Source organism: Conger conger, chromosome 4, assembly GCF_963514075.1.
Source record: "Conger conger chromosome 4, fConCon1.1, whole genome shotgun sequence".
NCBI classification, from domain to species: Eukaryota; Metazoa; Chordata; class Actinopteri; order Anguilliformes; family Congridae; genus Conger; species Conger conger.
The window spans coordinates 77,271,515-77,290,650 of NC_083763.1; the positions used below are offsets into that span (position 1 = coordinate 77,271,515).

At 46.1% G+C, this 19,136-nt stretch overlaps 1 protein-coding gene across 2 annotated transcripts in view; it reads left to right on the forward strand.

The window, feature by feature from the left end:
• Window positions 1-11,931, forward strand: part of LOC133127306 (GTP-binding protein REM 2-like) — a 12,920-nt gene extending 989 nt beyond the window's left edge. For both annotated transcript variants that reach the window (XM_061240088.1, XM_061240087.1), the window contains exons 2-5: window positions 2,764-3,063; window positions 3,773-3,846; window positions 7,364-7,541; window positions 11,620-11,931. In XM_061240088.1, the coding sequence (XP_061096072.1) occupies window positions 2,772-3,063; window positions 3,773-3,846; window positions 7,364-7,541; window positions 11,620-11,900 (825 nt within the window). In that variant the 5' untranslated portion in view covers window positions 2,764-2,771 and the 3' untranslated portion in view covers window positions 11,901-11,931. The remainder of the gene's footprint in view (window positions 1-2,763; window positions 3,064-3,772; window positions 3,847-7,363; window positions 7,542-11,619) is intronic.
• Window positions 11,932-19,136: the final 7,205 nt, after the last annotated feature.

Genomic DNA, 19,136 nt, shown 5'->3' on the forward strand with positions numbered 1-19,136 from the left:
GAGTGCTTCCCAAAAAAATACTTTTAGATAGTCTTCCATGACGTTATTCAGAGGTGATCTCACGTACGAAGCACGCTTACCCGAGTTGCTAATGTTTATGGTTATGGCTTTAGGCACATTTTGTGGCTATAAATTGGAATTATAAGTCTTGTTATGGTTATGGTTATGATTCAATTCATCACTCATCTACGGCTGGTAACAGCAGTGACATTGGGCTGTAATTGAGGTATATAATTATTAACAATCACAATGAGCGATGCTTTGCAACGCTAATCAGAAAAGTGTTTTCGTGATGGTTAAACTAATGGGGCCTGAACACTCAGAGTTTTGCCTGTCCTTTCTCCCCAGGCGGACTGTAATGAATTAATTAACTAATTTCAATGGGTGCCGACAGCTTTCTCGTCACTACAGCCTATTTGCATTTGTATTTCCAAAGCATGGCAAGGAACATGTTAAAACAGGTGAAATAACACAGTAATATGATTACATATAAAAACAGGATAATAATTTACACAATAATAATTATATATATATACATATATACACACACACATACATGCACATGCATATACATACACACGTATATACACATACATATACATATAATTTGATACAAATTGTTCTAACATACTAATCACAAGGCGGCACGGATGGTGCAGTGGGTAGCACTGCCGCCTCACAGCAAGGAGGTCCTGGGTTCGCATCCCCGTCGGCCGGGGCCTCTCTGTGTGGAGTTTGCATGTTCTCCCCGTGTCTGCGTGGGTTTCCTCCGGGTACTCCGGTTTCCTCCCACAGTCCAAAGACATGCAGGTTAGGCTGATTGGAGAGTCTAAATTGCCCGTAGGTATGAGTGTATGAGTGTGTGAGTGAATGGTGTGTGTGCCCTGCGATGGACTGGCGACCTGTCCAGGGTGTATTCCTGCCTTTCGCCCAATGTATGCTGGGATAGGCTCCAGCCCCCCTGCGACCCTGTTCAGGATAAGCGGGTTCAGATAATGGATGGATGGATACTAATCACAAGCTAACTAATAATAACAGTTTATATTACAGGTAAATTCTATGTCAATATGTGTGTGTGTGTGTGTGTGTGTTTGTGTGTGTTCTTTCTCTCTCTCTCTCTCTCTCTCTCTCTCTCGGTGAAATGTGAAGTGTAACTGAGATCATACATACTGTATTGGGCCTCTCGGTTTTAGCGTAGCTTCATTTCATGGAGCTTGATAGGCATTACCGATTGCCGTTGATGACAGGTAACAAATTACATATATACTGTATTAACCCTGTCACTCAGTGCAGTGTTAATGTACAGTGATGTGCATTGTGTATACAGTATACTGTATTAGTGCTCTCTCAGTGCAGTGTTAATGTACCGTATTGTTCAGTGAGTCGGTAACTGTATTAATTCTCTCTCAATGCAGTGTTAATGTACTGTAGTGTTCAGTGAGTCTGTTACTGTATTAGTGCTCTCTCAATGCAGTGTTAATGTACCGTATTGTTCAGTGAGTCGGTAACTGTATTAATTCTCTCTCAATGCAGTGTTAATGTACTGTAGTGTTCAGTGAGTCTGTTACTGTATTAGTGCTCTCTCAATGCAGTGTTAATGTACTGTAGTGTTCAGTGAGTCTGTAACTGTATTAATTCTCTCTCAATGCAGTGTTAATGTACTGTATTGTTCAGTGTGTCTGTTACTGTATTCATTTTCTCTCATTGCAGTGTTAATGTACTGTCGTGTTCAGTGAGTCTGTTACTGTATTAGTTCTCACTCGATGCAGTGTTAATTTACTGTAGTGTGCAGTCAATGTGTAGGCTAGCCATATCAAGCATGTGATAGATATCAAGCACAACAAGTTGTGCAGTCATCATGATAGATACACACAGCTTGGATAATAATAGGCTACATTAGTTTGTGATAAAAGTTTTTTAAAAAGAACAAGATAAAAAAATTGACCCATGACGTTAGCTGCTCAAACAAGCTAATAACCTATGCAAGTACTACAGCTAGCTAGCTTCAATTAGCTGACCAAACAAGCTCGCAAACTACTGGATTGTAGGGAGTTAGCATTAGGATACAGGTACTTTGAGATATGAACACGCATGATAGACACATCACAAAAGACTGCTTAAACTGCAATTAATAGTATTTATCTAAATTTATGCTTTGTTAAATGCAATGGCTGTTCTTGTGTAATTTGCTCAATTAAAACATGTTGGAAATAATGTATTAATTTTTTTTTTATTCAGCGGGCATTCATTGCCTGGGGTGTTAGCAGTGTACCTAAAGCAGAAAGACATTAGAACCGTGTACACTTCAAAATTTGTATATTTATCACATAGTCACACCTTCATTGCAATATTCAACGTTATCACATATTTTCCTCATATTGTGCAGCCCTAGTGGAAATTAGACATGCTGTGATGCGTATACAGTCTATAAAAAGTCATTTCCACGCTGCGTAGCAGACCAGTGGGTAAGCTGCACTGTGATCCTCGTTTCTCCTGTCCGTATGTTTGGACGCATTCATGTGGAACTTGTTTTCGGAGTGAGAAGGGGGTTTACTGTGGGGAATACATGAAATATTCACATGCTTGTTAGCCAATCATCCAAGGTGTAGTATAAATTGTGTAAGACGTGTTTGAGTTTTTACAGGGCCAGTTTGAGTTTGGTCTGGGACTGGGCTTAATCTGTGTCTCAGAATGGCGCTCGCTGTATTAGCCACTTCTTTCCGTACCCGTTGGTCTGCTTCTGTAAATCTGTGTTTCTTTCAGAGTAAAATATGACCCTCTCCAGTGCCCCACCCCAGCGCAGAGGAAGCACCCCTCTGCCAATCAAACACCAGCTACGAAGGGCAGGCCGCCGTTACGAGGCCCTTGTGCAGACACCAGGGCTGAGCGCGGCCTGCCCTTCTCCAATCAGCTTCTGCCCTGCAGGGGAAGAGGCGGTTCTGCCCGCGGGGCAGGAGGGGCCGCTCCGCATCGCCCTGCTGGGGCAGAACGGGGTGGGAAAGTCCTCCCTCGCTAGCGCCCTCGCCGGGCAGCTCGACAGAACTGCCTCCATCGACTCTGAGGGTGAGAGAGAGAGAGTGAGAGAGAGAGAGAGAGGGAGGGAGAGAGGGAGGGAGAGAGAGGAGAGAGGGTGAGAGAGAGAGGGTGAGAGAGAGAGAGGGAGAGAGAGAGGGGGAGAGAGGGAGAGAGAGAGAGGGGGAGAGGGAGGGAGAGAGAGGAGAGAGGGTGAGAGAGAGAGAGAGGGAGAGAGAGAGGGGGAGAGAGGGAGAGAGAGAGAGGGGGAGAGAGGAGGAGAGAGAGAGAGGGGGAGAGAGAGGGAGAGCGAGAGAGAGAGGGAGGGAGAGAGAGAGGGGAGAGAGTGAGAGAGAGAGGGTGAGAGAGAGAGGGAGAGAGAGAGGGTGAGAGAGAGTGAGAGAGAGGGAGAGAGAGGGAGAGGGAGAGAGGGCGAGAGGGAGAGGGAGAGAGAGAGGGTGAGAGAGAGTGAGAGAGAGGGAGAGAGAGGGAGAGGGAGAGAGGGCGAGAGGGAGAGGGAGAGAGGGCGAGAGGGAGAGGGAGAGAGGGAGAGAGGGAGAGAGAGGGAGAGAGAGGGGGAAAGATGTGTGTAATGTGTGTTTGTGTATATGTATGTATGTGGGAGTGAGTGTGTGTGTATGTGTGTGTGTGTGTGTGTGTGCGAGTATGTGTGTGTGTGTTTGTGAGTGAGTGAGGGTGTGTGCATGTGTGTTTATGTTTGTACAGTATTCCCACACTGATAGGTGTGTTTATGTCTCAGGAGAGGGCTATATTCGCACGGTCACTGTGGATGATGAAGAGAGCACCATCATCATCTACGACAACTGGAGACAGGTGAGCTCAGCCCCTCTCTTCTTCCTGCCTCAAACATTATATACACTGAGTGCCAACTTTATTTGGTATTTATTAGACTTCTTTTTTTAGAGTTGTTGGTCTTCTGCTGCTGTAGGCCATCCACATCAAGGTTCAACAGTTGCGTTAATGTTGCCATCTTGTCATCTTGATCCAGTTTGAGCATATTCCATTAACAAGGAATTTTGGGGTTTCTTTTGTTTTTCGCACCATTCTCTGTAAATTCTAGAGACTGTTTTGTGTGAAAATCCAGGAGATCAGCAGTTTCTGAGATACTCAAACCACCCCGTCTGGCACCAACGATCATTCCACAGTCAAAGCCACAGAGATAATTTCCTTCCTATTCTGATGTTTGGTCTGAACAACAACTGAACCTCTTGACCTTATCTGCATGCTTTTATGCCCTCAGTTTGCTTCTCATAATTGGCTGATTAGATATTTACAATAAATAAAGCAGGTCTACCTAATAAAGTGGTCACTGAGTTCGTATATTCTCTCAGTCGAATGCAAAGTCCAGTTCTAATTCGCTCCACATCGTTGGCACGGTGATAGCAGGCAGAGAACATGGAGAAAACAGAGTGAGAATCTAATCTAAAAATGGAAAAAAGTTCATTAAAAGAGGGTTTCTCTCTGGTGCTCCTCACAGAAAAGTCTTCAGGGCGAAACCAACGTTGAAGGAACACTTAATAAATGCTAATAGAGCTTATATCGTCTCCGCTGGAGTCGACTTCTTTTCTTAATTTCTTAATTTCAGTTTGTTTACTTGGTTTCTGGGTCTTTCAGTAACAATCCGTGCAATGTCTCTCTTTTTCCGGCAAGATAAGACTTAGAGGTACAATAGGTAATTTTGGACGTCTCACGGTCAAAAGAGGAATTGCAGCAAGAAACACCTTCAAACCACAACACTGCTGTAGGTTGTAGCTGGTAGGTTGTAGCAAACGTGAATAATTTGCCTCAGATCTTCTGCAGAATTTTGGTGTCTGGCTTGCTTCTAGCTCTTCAGGTAATCCCAGACAGCCTCGATCAGGTTTTTTAGTGGACTATTACTTAATATGTTACTTTTTTCACAAAATGTACTGTAACATTACATTTTTTGGAAAACAAATGTTTGCTATTTTCTAACTGAGAATGCAGAAAACAAAAAACATCTTCAACCAAATTTATATAAAATAAATCTATCATGTCTAAGACTTTTGCACAGTACTGTGATACATCACGTCTCCAGACTTAAAATCAACCCCCTGACAAAAGCTAATACACTTAGAAATGAGTAATAACGGGTAGTAAAGATTTCTCCAGGTGTTATAAAGCCAGTTTAGTGATGGAATCCTGGCTCCAGGTGTGATGAAGCCAGTTTAGTGATGGACTCCTGGCTCCAGGTGTTATTATAAAGCCAGTTTAGTGATGGACTCCTGGCCCAACACTGACAGAATACTGACGCAATACTGACTTAAAGCATGAGTGCACTCACTGTTTCAGCTTGGCTCCGCCTTCAACACAGTTCAACCCAGTGGGTAGGCGTGCCCATCTCATTTACATAAAGTCACTGAGATGGACAGTGTTTTCCGTGTTCTGTTGATCCATGATTGCCGGTTATCAGATTTTTGAAAACAAACCGCTAAACTTAAACGGACAAATTTGTGGGCGTCACCAATTATCAAACTTTATAATGCAGTAGCACATTCTTTTCTGTTTTTATGCCAAAATTATATTATTTCACGAATGTTTAAATAATTTGATTGAAATGTACTGTAACTGTAACTATAAAGTAGATATGCAGTAAATACACAGTAGAGTGTAATCACACAGCACAATCTACAGTAAAAATGTGATCTAGAGTGTAATCACGCAGCACAATCTACAGTAAAAATGTGATCTAGAGTGTAATCACACAGCACAATCTACAGTAAAAATGTGATCTAGAGTCTGATCACACAGCACAATCTACAGTAAAAATGTGATCTAGAGTCTGATCACACAGCACAATCTACAGTAAAAATGTGATCTAGAGTCTGATCACACAGCACAATCTACAGTAAAAATGTGATCTAGAGTCTGATCACACAGCACAATCTACAGTAAAAATGTGATCTAGAGTGTAATCACACAGCACAATCTACAGTAAAAATGTGATCTAGAGTCTGATCACACAGCACAATCTACAGTAAAAATGTGATCTAGAGAGTAATCACGCAGCACAATCTACAGTCCACAGTTTAGCCGTGACTCAAAGTGCAATTCACTTGCCCTGTGCAGACCCAAAAACAGCATCAGCACAGATTCAGGAAAGATGCAGGGTTGTCCCCCCCCCCCCCCCCCCACTGTATCCCTGAAGCTTAGCTCTGCATGCTCTATGGATCTAGTGTAGTAAAGGTGAAGGTGCATCACTCATTAGGTAAGTGAGCAGGTGATTTCAGCTTTCCTCTCATGCAAGCACAAGCTATCCCACACAGCAGAGTCAGCACGACCTGCCTGCTTTCTCCTTCTTTAAATTTCACGCACTCGCTCCCTCTGACTCATATTTCTATTTCTGTGGGTGCCATTGCACTGATAACATTTTCTTCAGCTGCTGTAGCAGTTGCTAATAGATTCGATTAGATCATTGACAGAATGGAGTGGATCCAGGCTGGGCTGAAAATGCCTCTTTCTGTAACGAGTCCTATTTTTGGCCAATGACATTTTGCATTTGTGAGCGTTTGTGTGTCTCTCAGTGTCCGTGGGTCTGTGAGTGTGTCTATGTGTGAGTGTTTATGTGTCAGATTATCCGTGTGTTTGTGTCTACGAGTGTCTGTGAGTCTGTGAGTGTGTGTGACTATGTGTGTCTGTGAGTCTGTGTGAGTGTATGTGTGAGTGTTTATGTGTCAGAGTATTTGTGTGTTTGTGTCTACAAGTGTCTGTGAGTCTGTGTGTCTGTGTGTCTGTGAGTCTTTGAGTGTGTTTGTCTATGTGTGTCTGTGAGTCTGTGAGTGTGTGTGTTTATGTGTGTCTGTGAGTGTGTTTGTGTGAGTGTTTGCACATTCACAAGTTTGTGCGTCTGAGTGTTTGTGTGTCCGAGTGTTTGTGCATCTGAATGTTTGTGCATCTGAGTGTTTGTGTGTCCGAGTGTTTGCGTGTCTGAGTGTTTGTGTGTCTGAGTGTTTGTGTGTCCTAGTGCTTGTGCGTCTCAGTGTTTGTGTGTCTCAGTGTTTGTGTGTCCGAGTGCCTTGAGAGAAAGGGTGTGATGTTCGCCTGCCTTTGGGCAGAAGACTGAACACATGAAGGTGCACTCACTTGTTGCAGGTGCTTGCAACCTATTTGGTGGAAGGAATTGATGGTATGAGTATGGACACTTATGATTTGGATGAATAAACTGATGGGAGGATTGCTGAATGAACTACCCTCTCTCTCTTCCCCCCTCACTCTTTGTCTCCATCTCTCTCTCCCCCCCCCCCTCCCTTCTCTCCCTCTCTCTCCCCCCCTCTCTCCCTCTCCCTCTCTCCCTCCCTCCCCTCTCTCTCAGGACCTGTCGGCCTTGCAGTGTGAGGTGTGTGTGCTGGTGTTCTCGGTGACGGACAGGCGAAGTTTTCACCGCACCGCTCAGCTCCGTCTCCTCCTGAGGGAGACCCAGCCTCAAACTCCCATCATCCTCGTGGGCAACAAGAGCGACCTGGTCAGGACCAGGGAGGTCAGCACTGAGGGTAGGTTCAGCTGTTCCCCTCTCTCTCTATCCCTTCCTCTCTCTTCCCCCCTCTCCCTCCCCTCTCCCTCTCTCTCCCCCTCTCTCTCTCTCTCTTTCCCCCTCTTTCTCCCCTCTCCCTCTCTCTCCCCTCTCTCTCTCTTTCCCCCTCTTTCTCCCCTCTCCCTCTCTCTCCCCTCTGTCTCTTTTCCCCTCTCTCCCCTCTCCCTCTCTCTCTCATTCCCCCTCATCTCTCTCTTTCCCCCCTCTTTCTCCTTTCTCTCTCTTTCCCCCCTCTCTCTCCCCTGTCTATCTCCCCCCTCTCTCTCTTTACCCCCTCTCTCTCTCTCTCTTTACCTGCTCTCTCTCTCCCAATTGCCCGGTATACAGTTTAAATGTTTTTACAAACATTTCATACACCAAAATGATTTTGATCCACTGAGCAAGCTAATGCATTTTTTACTGAACCGATGGCTTGGTAAAGCTGGTAGATCATGATAAAGTAAGTACGCCTGAACAGCATGTTGCCCAGTGATACCGCTCTTGGTGATTAAGGTTTGCTCAAACTATTTTCCCAACTTATCCAAAATTAGAAATGTATCATAAGGTCTGAACTGTATCGCCATAACTTGGACCTAGGCCTACCTTAGGCTAACATAAATCATGTTCAGAGTTAACGCTGTTTAAAATGTTTAAAACCTTAGCAATGTTTCAGAAGCCAATGTTGCAAACAAAACTAAATGTTGTAGCTAATGCCAGTTAGTTGGGCAACTAGCTAGCTTGGTTCAGTTAAACATGCAACATCAAACCAATTTCAGCAGAGAAAAGCAGCAACCATGTTTCCAGGCTACAGCTACTTACCTTTCATAAATGATAAATGTCCTTAAAAATATGGCTGTATTGTGCAGGTTCAGCCATCTTCAGTGGCTGCTTAAACAAAAAGGCAAAGAAAGGCAGACTATTTCTGATTGAACAACTTGAATCAGTTTACCCAACTCAATAATGCGAGCCCTTTATTGTACTTGGAAAAATTTTAATGAAAGATAATGACATGCATTTAGATTCATGTTTTTGATTATGGTTTGAGTAATTAAAACACATTCATTGCTGGAACAGTGCCTTAACAGAAACCAGACCATGGGGCCCATCCCAATAGCAATCCCAATAATCGAATCTATCCCAGAAGTGTCTCAAACACGTCTTAGAAGAGGAAAAAAGCAAAAGCAGCACAAACTTGGAGTGTGCTTCAACAGAGATTGCCATTGGGTTTTATATGTGACTGAGCATGGTTCTTTTATAATGCACACTCACTGAGCAGTTTAGGTATTATACTTATTGGTCTTCTACTGCTGTAGCCTATCCACTTGGAGTTATGATGCGTTGTGTGTTCAGAGATGCTCTTCCGCATACCACTGCTATTGTTGTTGTACTCGGGGTATTCTAGCTGCCAACTGTGGTACGCTAGTTTGGAAGTTGATGTACAGTATTCTTCAAGGGTTTCCGATTGTATCTGTATGGTTACACTAGGACTCGGAACCGTACTGTCCTCTCAGGTCCTCTTTGCGCTTGTACTTGTGTTTGATCTGCACTTCGCTGTACGTCGCTCTGGATAAGAGCGTCGGCTAAACGCCACGTAATGTAATGCAATGAAGGCAGTGCCATCGCCGCTGTAAGAAATGATGAAATATAATTATAATATAAATATAATTTATATAAATATAAAAGCCACTTATTTGCCAAGAACAGGTCATCTGAATGAGAGACACTCAAAGGCAACGACTGCGCAGACTTTAACGATAAAGCCTGTGAATAATTTCTCAAAGATTTGTAGACACCACAGATAACAACACTGAGTGATGTCAGAACCACTGAGTTTACAGAGGAAAATGCTACTGGAAAGAAATTAATGTATTCCTTTTTGGTATTCATTATTTCATAGGCATGGCTGTGTAAAGAGATTAGCTGTGTAGTGGCCATTACATTTGATTATGATGCTAATTGCTGGGTTCATTGGAGTGCCGGAAACCTGTGATATAATTCATGATATAACACAACTATCACACCCATCTCCAAATATCCCTGGAGACTTAGAAAAGGAAGGCAAGATCATTTTAAAAAATAAAACTCTTATTGGACTATAAATTGTATCGCAAGCTAAAAGATATGTGGTCACTTAGCAACGGGAGTGAAGTTTTTCATCTCGGCTAGCAGTCGTGCAGAATCTCAGTCACTTTGCCCTTCTCTATTGTTTTGGAGTTAATGGCTGTTTTTCACCCCTCGCAGTGAAGCAGACAGCCAGCCCACTCCAAAGATCCACACATTCAGCCAATGGGCTTCAGTGTAATGTTACAAGCCACATTTCATTATTACTGTGGACCGCTGACAATGTTTTAGATGATTGCTTTAGTGGGCGGTGCGGTGATATAAACTTACACAACTACATTTTATTTACTCACGCCATATCCCCATGGTTATCAGCACCTTGAGGAAGAATGTTTAACCACTCAGCTTTGATATGCTAGCTTATCCGCTTTTTCCATCACTCCGATTAGTGTGATTACTCCAGTGAGCTGTCCACACGCTAGCTGAAGATAGGCACACTCATAGTGGACCATGACCTGCTGAAAAGCCAACGCGAATTTCTCCCCCCCCCCCTCAACCTTCAACCTTCAGAAGTGTGCACAGACAGACTGCCAGTGCAGTACAGACATGACGGCACAGACAGACTGCCAGTGCAGTACAGACATGACGGCACAGACAGACTGCCAGTGCAGTACTGACATGACGGCACAGACAGACTGCCAGTGCAGTACAGACATGACGGCACAGACAGGATTCACACCCCTTCACCTCTTCCACACTTTTTTGTGTTGCTAGATTTTATTTTAAATGGATAAAATTGCCATTTGTGCCTGTCAATCTACACTCAATAGCCCATCATGACAAAGGGAAAAACGTGTTTTTCGATTTTTTTTTCTCATTTATAAAAAATCAAACACTTGAAGCCACTGTATATTTAAGGTGAGAATCCTGCATAGTATGCCTTTAGCTCGGTTGAAGTCAGTGTTTAAATATGCATGTTATTTCTAGTATTACCACTGAGAGAAAGCGATTTGTTTGGGTTGAGCTGGCATGGTGCTGTAAACATTACTCACTTTGCCAGATGCTTTGTCTTCATTAGTGATTCTTTATAGCCTCTCTGTGTGATGCATTTTTAATTTGCTTACGTTTCATTTTTAATTTGCTTTACGTTTCGCCTCTTCCTATTTCACCCGTCCTGTCCCACTTGTTTCTCTTTCTCTACATTTTCTCTCTTCCTTTTCTCTCTCTCCAGCCATCCCATTGTCTCACCCTCTCCCTTTCTCTCTCATCTGTTTCTTTTTAATATGCTTCTGTTTTCCTTTATATTTATTCCTGCTGAACAACCTGAACAGTAAAGAAGTCTCTCTCTTATCTCCCCCCCTCTTTCTCTCTCATCTCCCCACCTCCCTCTCTCTGTCTCTCTCCCATCTCCCATCCTCCCTCTCTCTATCTCTCTCTCTCTCATCTCCCCCTCTCCCTTTCTCTCCCCTCCCCCTCCCCCTATCTCTCTCCCTCTCTCCCTCTACCCCTCTCTCCCTTTCTCTCCCCTGCCCTCTCTCTCCCCATCCCCTCTCTTCCTTTCTCACAGAGGCCCTGTCTCTCTCTCACCCACAGAGGCCCTGTCTCTCTCTCTCACAAAGGCCCTGTCTCTCTCCCCTCTCTCACAGAGGCCCTGTCTCTCTCCCCTCTCTCTCCCCTCTCTCACAGAGGCCCTGTCTCTCTCTCTCACAGAGGCCCTGTCTCTCTCTCTCACAGAGGCCCTGTCTCTCTCCCCTCTCTCACAAAGGCCCTGTCTCTCTCCCCTCTCTCACAGAGGCCCTGTCTCTCTCCCCTCTCTCTCCCCTCTCTCACAGAGGCCCTGTCTCTCTCTCTCACAGAGGCCCTGTCTCTCTCCCCTCTCTCACAGAGGCCCTGTGCTCTCTCCCCTCTCTCACAGAGGCCCTGTCTCTCTCCCCTCTCTCACAGAGGCCCTGTCTCTCTCTCTCACAGAGGCCCTGTCTCTCTCCCCTCTCTCACAGAGGCCCTGTCCAGCGCGGGGCTGTTCGAGTGCCTGTACCTGGAGCTCTCTGCCTCTCTGGAGCACGGAACGGAGGAGCTGCTGCAGGGGGCCGTGCGGCGGGCCCGGGGGGGCCCCCAGGGGCCAGGGGGGGCCGCCGGGGGCCTGGAGGACCAGCGCAGGGAGAGCCTCACCTCCAAGGCCAAACGCTTCCTGTCCAACCTGGTGCCCCGCTACCCCCGCGAGAGAGAGAGGTTCTACAGGCAGAAATCACGCTCCTGCCATGACCTGGGAGCGCTGTGACTGAGAGAGAGAGAGAGAGGAAGAGAGTGAGAGAGAGGAGGGAGAGAGAGAGAGAGAGAGAGGGAGAGAGAGAGAGAGTGAGGGAGGGAGGGAGAGGGAGAGAGAGAGTGAGAGAGGGAGAGGAGGGAGAGAGAGAGTGAGAGAGAGAGGGAGAGAGAGAGTGAGAGAGAGGAGGGAGGGAGAGAGAGAAGAGGAGAGGGCACAGCATGCAGAGGGAATGCAGGGGGATGGAATGAGAAAGACACAAAAAGCAAGGGATGAGGAAAGAGAATATGTAATAATAATAATAATAATAATAATAATAATAATAATAATAATAATAACAATAAGCTTGAGTTACCTCAAAGTATTTCCACTGCTTAACCAGCTAACTGGTTTTTTGAGCCTGAACTGGTTTTTTGAGCCAGAACCAGGGACCCTTCAGACCTGAAGACCTGGAGCCCCAAACACACGGAGACGTGCGTCTGAAACCACCCCGCGTTCCCCACCCCGTCTGAAACCACCCCGCGTTCCCCACCCCGTCCGCCAGCCGCCTCTGGCCCCAGGAGAGAGAAAATCCCACACGGAAAGACTGACACAACGCTACAATCTCACACTCTCAGAAGATGAAATTCTCACGCACAGAACATTCGGCTGGGTGGTGACCTTCAGGCTGGGCGTCTGAAGCATAATTCAGTGTGTGCTCCACACACAGATACTCATACAACACCTTTTAGGAATGTTGTCTTTTTCCCGTTTTTTATTTTTTATTTTTTAGGGGGGTAGGGAGGGGCTGGTAATGCAGGAGGAGAGGAGCAGCCAATGGGGAATGGTTTTGCGGGCGGGGGGGTGGGGTCATGGCATGGTTCATCAGGGTCATCTCATCGTTTTTATTACAATTAAAAACATACCCCAGACCCGGCGATAGTGTCGTGATGGTGGAATGCCATTGGCCACTTGCTATGCTCATCTTATCAAGAGGACCAATTAAAATGCATTTCGTTTGAAATTACAGGAAAGTGTGTTATCTTTACTTCTTATGCGTGTGTGTGTGTGTGTGTGTGGTTGGATGGGTGCTAGTGCCTGAATGCATGTGTGTGTGTGTGTGTGTGTGTGTATGTGTGTTTGTGCATGAGTATGTATGTGTGCGCTGCGTGTGTGTGTGGGTGTGCGTGCGTGAGTGTGTGTGTGTGTGTGTTTCTATTCATGGTTGTGTCCAAGACTGCTTACTTGCCTGTACTGTACATGTATGCAACTTGTATACTCATAAGTAGGCTAGTAAGCCGTTGGGACACAGCCCTTGAGGACACTGATTAGTATCTTAGCTGATGAAATGCAGCCATCCAGCTGGCTCTAACAGTTGATGAGATCCATACTGCCAGCTGATTGGCTAGCATAAAACGAATCTCACATTTAGAGATTCACGGACATCACACTCACTCTGGTTTAACTCTGTCAGACACTCCAAGATCCAAACTTTTTTCTAAATTGCGGTGTGCAACTGTTCATTTCTATTTCTGATATCTGTATAATGTATAATAATGTATTGCCAGGAGTTACTATGTGATGAATTAGCTCTTAGTTAGGAATCAACCTTCATTAAAAGCTGTTAAATAAGTAAATTTGACAAGGGAATTCAATCAAGCTGCCAGATTGATTAAAATGCATTTGATATTCCATCTCAATACATCGGTACATCGGTAAATAGATAAATACATTCTGTAGAAATTGTGATGATGGTGGTTTACAGTTAATATATGAGGCTTTGTATTTCAGTTTGCTGGTACAAATCCAAACAGGATCACTGCTGTTGTTGGACAATTCATAGAAATCTGGTCTCTCTCATTACTAACAATAGCAGGTGTCCCCAGCCCTGGTCCTGGAGAGCCACAGGATCTGCTGAGGTCCCCAACCCTGGTCCTGGAGAGCCACAGGGTCTGCCAGGGTCCCCCATCCTGGTCCTGGAGAAAGTCTGCTTCATCGGGTTTCTTGGGCCTAGACTGCCAACACTATGTGCCTCGATGCAGGTTTTTAGCGAGCCAGAAATGGGACAGCTATCTACCAGTGAATCTACTTAGCAGGGTCACATAAGCAACATATCGTGAGTTGTTAACAAAACTGAATAAAGAAACAGAAAATATCCCTTAAGAAATTTTTTTTAAAAATCCAAACATATAGTAAAACAAAGTTTAAATCATATCATCGTATACATATGTCATTTTTCTTGTTCTGTCATCAACGCCATATATAGCGTACACCAGGGCTGCCCAACCCTGTTCCTGGGGATCTACCGTCCTGCGGGTTTTTCCATTTCAACCCTAATTTGGCACACCTGATTCTCTGAATTGGCAGAAACACCGGATCCCGATGCAGTAGAATGGGCAGCGATCTTTCTGACGGGGAGAAGCCCGGTGTGAAGGAGCTCTGGCTTGTGCAGCGGACGCCCCGGACGCTCACGAGCTGGGGGAGAGCGTAACGAGGAAGATCGCCGTGGCGATATGTGCTCTCGGCCGCCTCGCTCAGCTCGTCGTGCGCCGAGGAGCTCTTATGCAATCTGTTACTATAGTAACCATCGTATCACTGTGCCGCTGCGCTGGTCAGGTACTGTTCGCTTTCGGGTGACTGTTCTAATGGGCTGTACTCTCACACACTACTCTCACACACTACTCTCACACTACTCTCACACACTACTCTCACACACTACTCTCACACTCTACTCTCACACACTACTCTCACACACTACTCTCACACACTACTCTCACACACTACTCTCACACACTACTCTCACACACTACTCTCACACACTACTCTCACACACTACTCTCACACACTACTCTCACACAACTGCACTACCCTGTTGTACAGTCCTGTGCAAATCTTAGAATACTGTACTACCCTGTCTTACAGCCCTATACTACTCTCACACAACTGCACTACCCTGTCTTACAGCCCTATACTACTCTGACAGAACTGTACTACCCTGTTGTACAGTCCTGTGCAAATCTTAGAATACTGTACTACCCTGTCTTACAGCCCTATACTACTCTGACAGAACTGTACTAACCTGTTTTACAGTCCTGTACTAATCATGCAGTAATGTACTACCCTGTTTATAGTTCAATTCAGTTCAATTCAATTTTATTTGTATAGCGTTTTTTACAAAGGGCCTTTGTCACAAAGCAGCTTTACAGAGAAACCGGGCCCCAAGAGTACGCCTAGGGAAACAGGGACAAGGAAAAACTCCCTGGCAACAGGAAGAAACCTTCAGCAGAACCTGACTCAGTAGGGGAACCCATCTGCCATTGGTTGACACCGGTTTGTAGAAACAATGGCTTTAAACAGAAAACCAGATTAATAAAAATACATAAATAGTTCTGTACTGATCTTACAGTACTGTACTAAAGTCCTTGTTTCACAATCGTATACTACTCGTACATAATTGTACTACCCTCTTTTTGTTATGTACTACTCTTACAGAACTGTACTAACCTGTTTTAGTCCTGTACTAACCTGTTTTACAGTCCATGTTCTACTTTTACATAACTTTACTACTCATAGGGCTGACGGTTTGACAGACAGGTTAAGCCTAGTCCTAGACAAAATTAAATTTGCTACACAAAACTTTAGTCCAGGAGTAAATCTGTCTGTCAAACCTGCCCTCATCGCTGTTCTTGGGTGTTTTTGCTGCAGTGGTCAAAGCTGAGCTGTTATTTAATTTGATACTGCAGTCCTGAAGCCAGCCAGTTAAACAATATTTCTCTTTTTGTTACAGCGGGAAATTCTTGTTCAGATTCCCTTCGCTAATGTCCAGGGGTATTGATTTGACAGTGAATTCCTGTATCAGAAGAGTGCAAACTATGCTGGACTCACTACACCAGCAGAGCGGAAGAGAGGTGCTCAAATGCATGTTTGTATGTATATGTGGGTGTGCATGGGGAGGTGGGGGGCGGGGGGGCTGTGGATGAACGTTGCTTGGTGACTGTTGTCAGGGAGACAGAGTCCCAGATTCTTTGTGACATGAAAGCTCCTACTTTGTCAGAGACATGATGGGGGTGGACAAGAGAGGAGAAGAGAGAGGAGAGGAGAACCGGGAGGAGAGGAGAACTGGGAGGAGAGGAGAACAGGGAGGAGAGGAGAGAGGAGAACAGGGAGGGGAGGAGAGAGAGGAGAGGAGAACAGGGAGGAGAGGAAAGAGAGGAGAGAGGAGAGAGAGGAGAGGAGAACAGGGAGGAGAGGAGAACGGGGAGGAGAGAGGGGTGAGAGGGCACAACAGGGGAATAAAATGTTGAACTTGATTTGCATTTATTTGCATTTATTTATTTGCATTTATTTGCACCAAACACCAACTGGACCCAACATTTATTTATGTGAGACTTCACACGATCTGCTGGAGACGCACATTAAAGGTACAATAGGTAAGATTTGTGTTAAAGGTACAATAGGTAAGATTTTTGTGTTAAAACATTGTTACAAGACCATTGTACATCCCTTCCTATCATAGAAAAAGGCTAACTGACATGTTGACTCTCCCTCTGCCTGTGTTTATAGTCCTTCAATTCGGGTTGAAAATATGCAGTTATACGGGCCGGCCCTCGGTACCAAAACATTGTATAACTACAATAATTAAAGCTCACTGGTAGAAAATTGGTTCTAATTGCCACAGCCAATGGCGTTTTAACGTCAGCGCGTTCACAGAGACGGGGGAGGGATAAACAGTGTTGTGGTTTGGGCATGTTTGTCGCTGCGATTCCTCTCTTGACCGTTAGAAGTCTGAAGTGAACAATTGCGCCTTTAAGGAGGGCAGTTTGGCCACGGTCAGATTTCCGACATCAACCGTCTGGGTCAGGGATGGGAACGGCAGGCCGTATCGGTCACTAGCTCTTAATTATTTAATTAGCCCGATTTTTTTTACACGATCTGTCTCTGATCGCCACATCCAGTGTGGCAGCTGCAGATGGTTCCCGTCTTGGAGCGTTTTATTGCGCTCAAATTTACAAGTGAATCGTCGTGGAGTGTCTGGATGATTCGGGGGCGTCCTGCCCACCCCCTGGGCCGTCCGTGCTCTGGAGCTGAACGGAAGCGCACACAGCACAGCACACTGCGAGCCCTGGAGGACCCTGGTCCCAACACACTTTCTCCTCCTCCACCTCCTCCTCCTCTTCTTCTCTGGGCTCTCTTCCATCCTCCTCTCCTCTCCCTCCTGCCTGTACGTCTCCCACTCAGTCCAGCCCAGCAGGGACACAACCGATAAACCACCACAGGGTCGCTCTCCATCCCCACTCTAACAACCGGAGGAGGACCTAAAACAATAGCTGGAGATGCATGTGTGTGTGTGTGTGTGTGTGTGTGTGTGTGGTGTAAAATTATTTTTAAACACTCCTTTGTAGAGCAACGGAAAAACGAAAGATCCTGAAACATCATGACACAGTTACTCTATCACAATGATTAATTTGCTTGGGACCAAATCACAGAGGGTGGGAGGAGCAATAAGCAAAGTAACGGGGCAATATGGAGACCCGTCGCCCTCCGGTGGCAGTACGGAGTCACTGCAGCTTAGAAAATATAAACAAGGAGGCACAGTGCCCTCTGGTGGCCAGTCATATGACCCAAACAAACTTTGTAGGGTGGTGGTCGCAGCCCTGCCCCTGGAATTATTGCCACAGAAAAAAACCTGAAGCCTGCTAAACTGAAATCGCTTTATTCGTGGGTTCAACAATTCATGAGTCACAGTAACGGACAGCTGTTAAAGAATGACCCTGTTAAAGACTGCCCCACCTTACATCCAATCCTTAATCACTCCCTACTCCCCAGCTAGACCACTCCGGTCTGCCAGCTTTGGTCGCCTTATGGTTCCCTCTCTACGAGCACTTGGCCGTCGAGCTGCACGCTCACGCCTGTTTTCCGTTCTGGTTCCTCAGTGGTGGAATTACTTGCCTACCACAGGACAGCAGAATCCCTCCCCCTATTTCGACACAGACTAAAAACACACCTTTTCAAACTGCACCTTAGTCCTCCCTCCTGGATTTTAATCCCTTTGGATTAAAAGCGTCTGCCAAATGACAAAAATGTAAAATGTAAATGTAAACATGCCCTGATCTCCACACTCTCATACTTCTCTGACTTCAACGTAAATACACTGCACCACAAAGAGTACCCTGCATAACAGACGCTACAGACCAGTACAGACACTCAGCCACATGCCCCAGCACTCAAACATTCCTCTCCTGTGTGGCTCAGCTGGCGTTCACTCGCGTTTGTTGAAAAACTGAAAGTTTTCCTGCACTTTCAGTTTTATGGAGTGCAGCAGTGTGGTTTCTCTCCGGTGTGAATTCTTGGTTTTGTCACGTCTCCCTTCTCACAGAAGCTCTTCCCGCACAGGGAGCAGCGGTGAGGTCTCTCTCCCGCGTGGTTCAGCCGGTGCGCGGGTAAGTACGCAGACCGGCTGAGGCTCTTCCCGCACCGGGAGCAGCAGGGTGGTTTCTCTGCTTCGCGCCCAGGTCTCTCTGTGTCGAGGGCGAGCGGGTGGTCTCCGGGCGCACGGCGGTGGGTTTGACAGCTGAGGCAACCCTGTCCTCATTCTTTACTTCCCTAAAGAGGGACGGGGGAGGGGAAACGTGTGAGTATTACAACACCGCGCACAGCGTCGCGGGACGAAAAATACGCTTCACATGCGAAGCCCGCCATGGGAAAAGGGCTTGCGGTCACTTGACCTTAGACTGTACGCAGAGCGTTCAGCCATTTCACAAACGAGTCCGCGAGCTGTAACGGGCGCTCCCCAAAAACACGCCCGCCGAATGAGGTCAGACGAGAGCCCGGCGATCCCTCCCCATGGCAACCGTGGCAACCGTGGCAACCGTGGAAACGGAAGAGAGAAGCAAGTCCCCGAAGGCGACACGGGGCAGCGTGAGGAGCAGGAAGCCCCAGCCACCGCAGACACTCACGACTCAAATCAAAAGACGAAGTGCAGGGCTGGAGCAGACACGTGCACAGCAAGCACAACACACTGCTCACCCTGTCTACACAACACACTGCTCACCCTGTCTGCACAACACACACCTCACCCTGTCTGCACAACACACTGCTCACCCTGTCTGCACAACACACTGCTCACCCTGTCTGCACAACACACACCTCACCCTGTCTACACAACACACTGCTCACCCTGTCTGCACAACACACACCTCATCCTGTCTGCACAACACACTGCTCACCCTGTCTACACAACACACTGCTCACCCTGTCGACACAACACACACC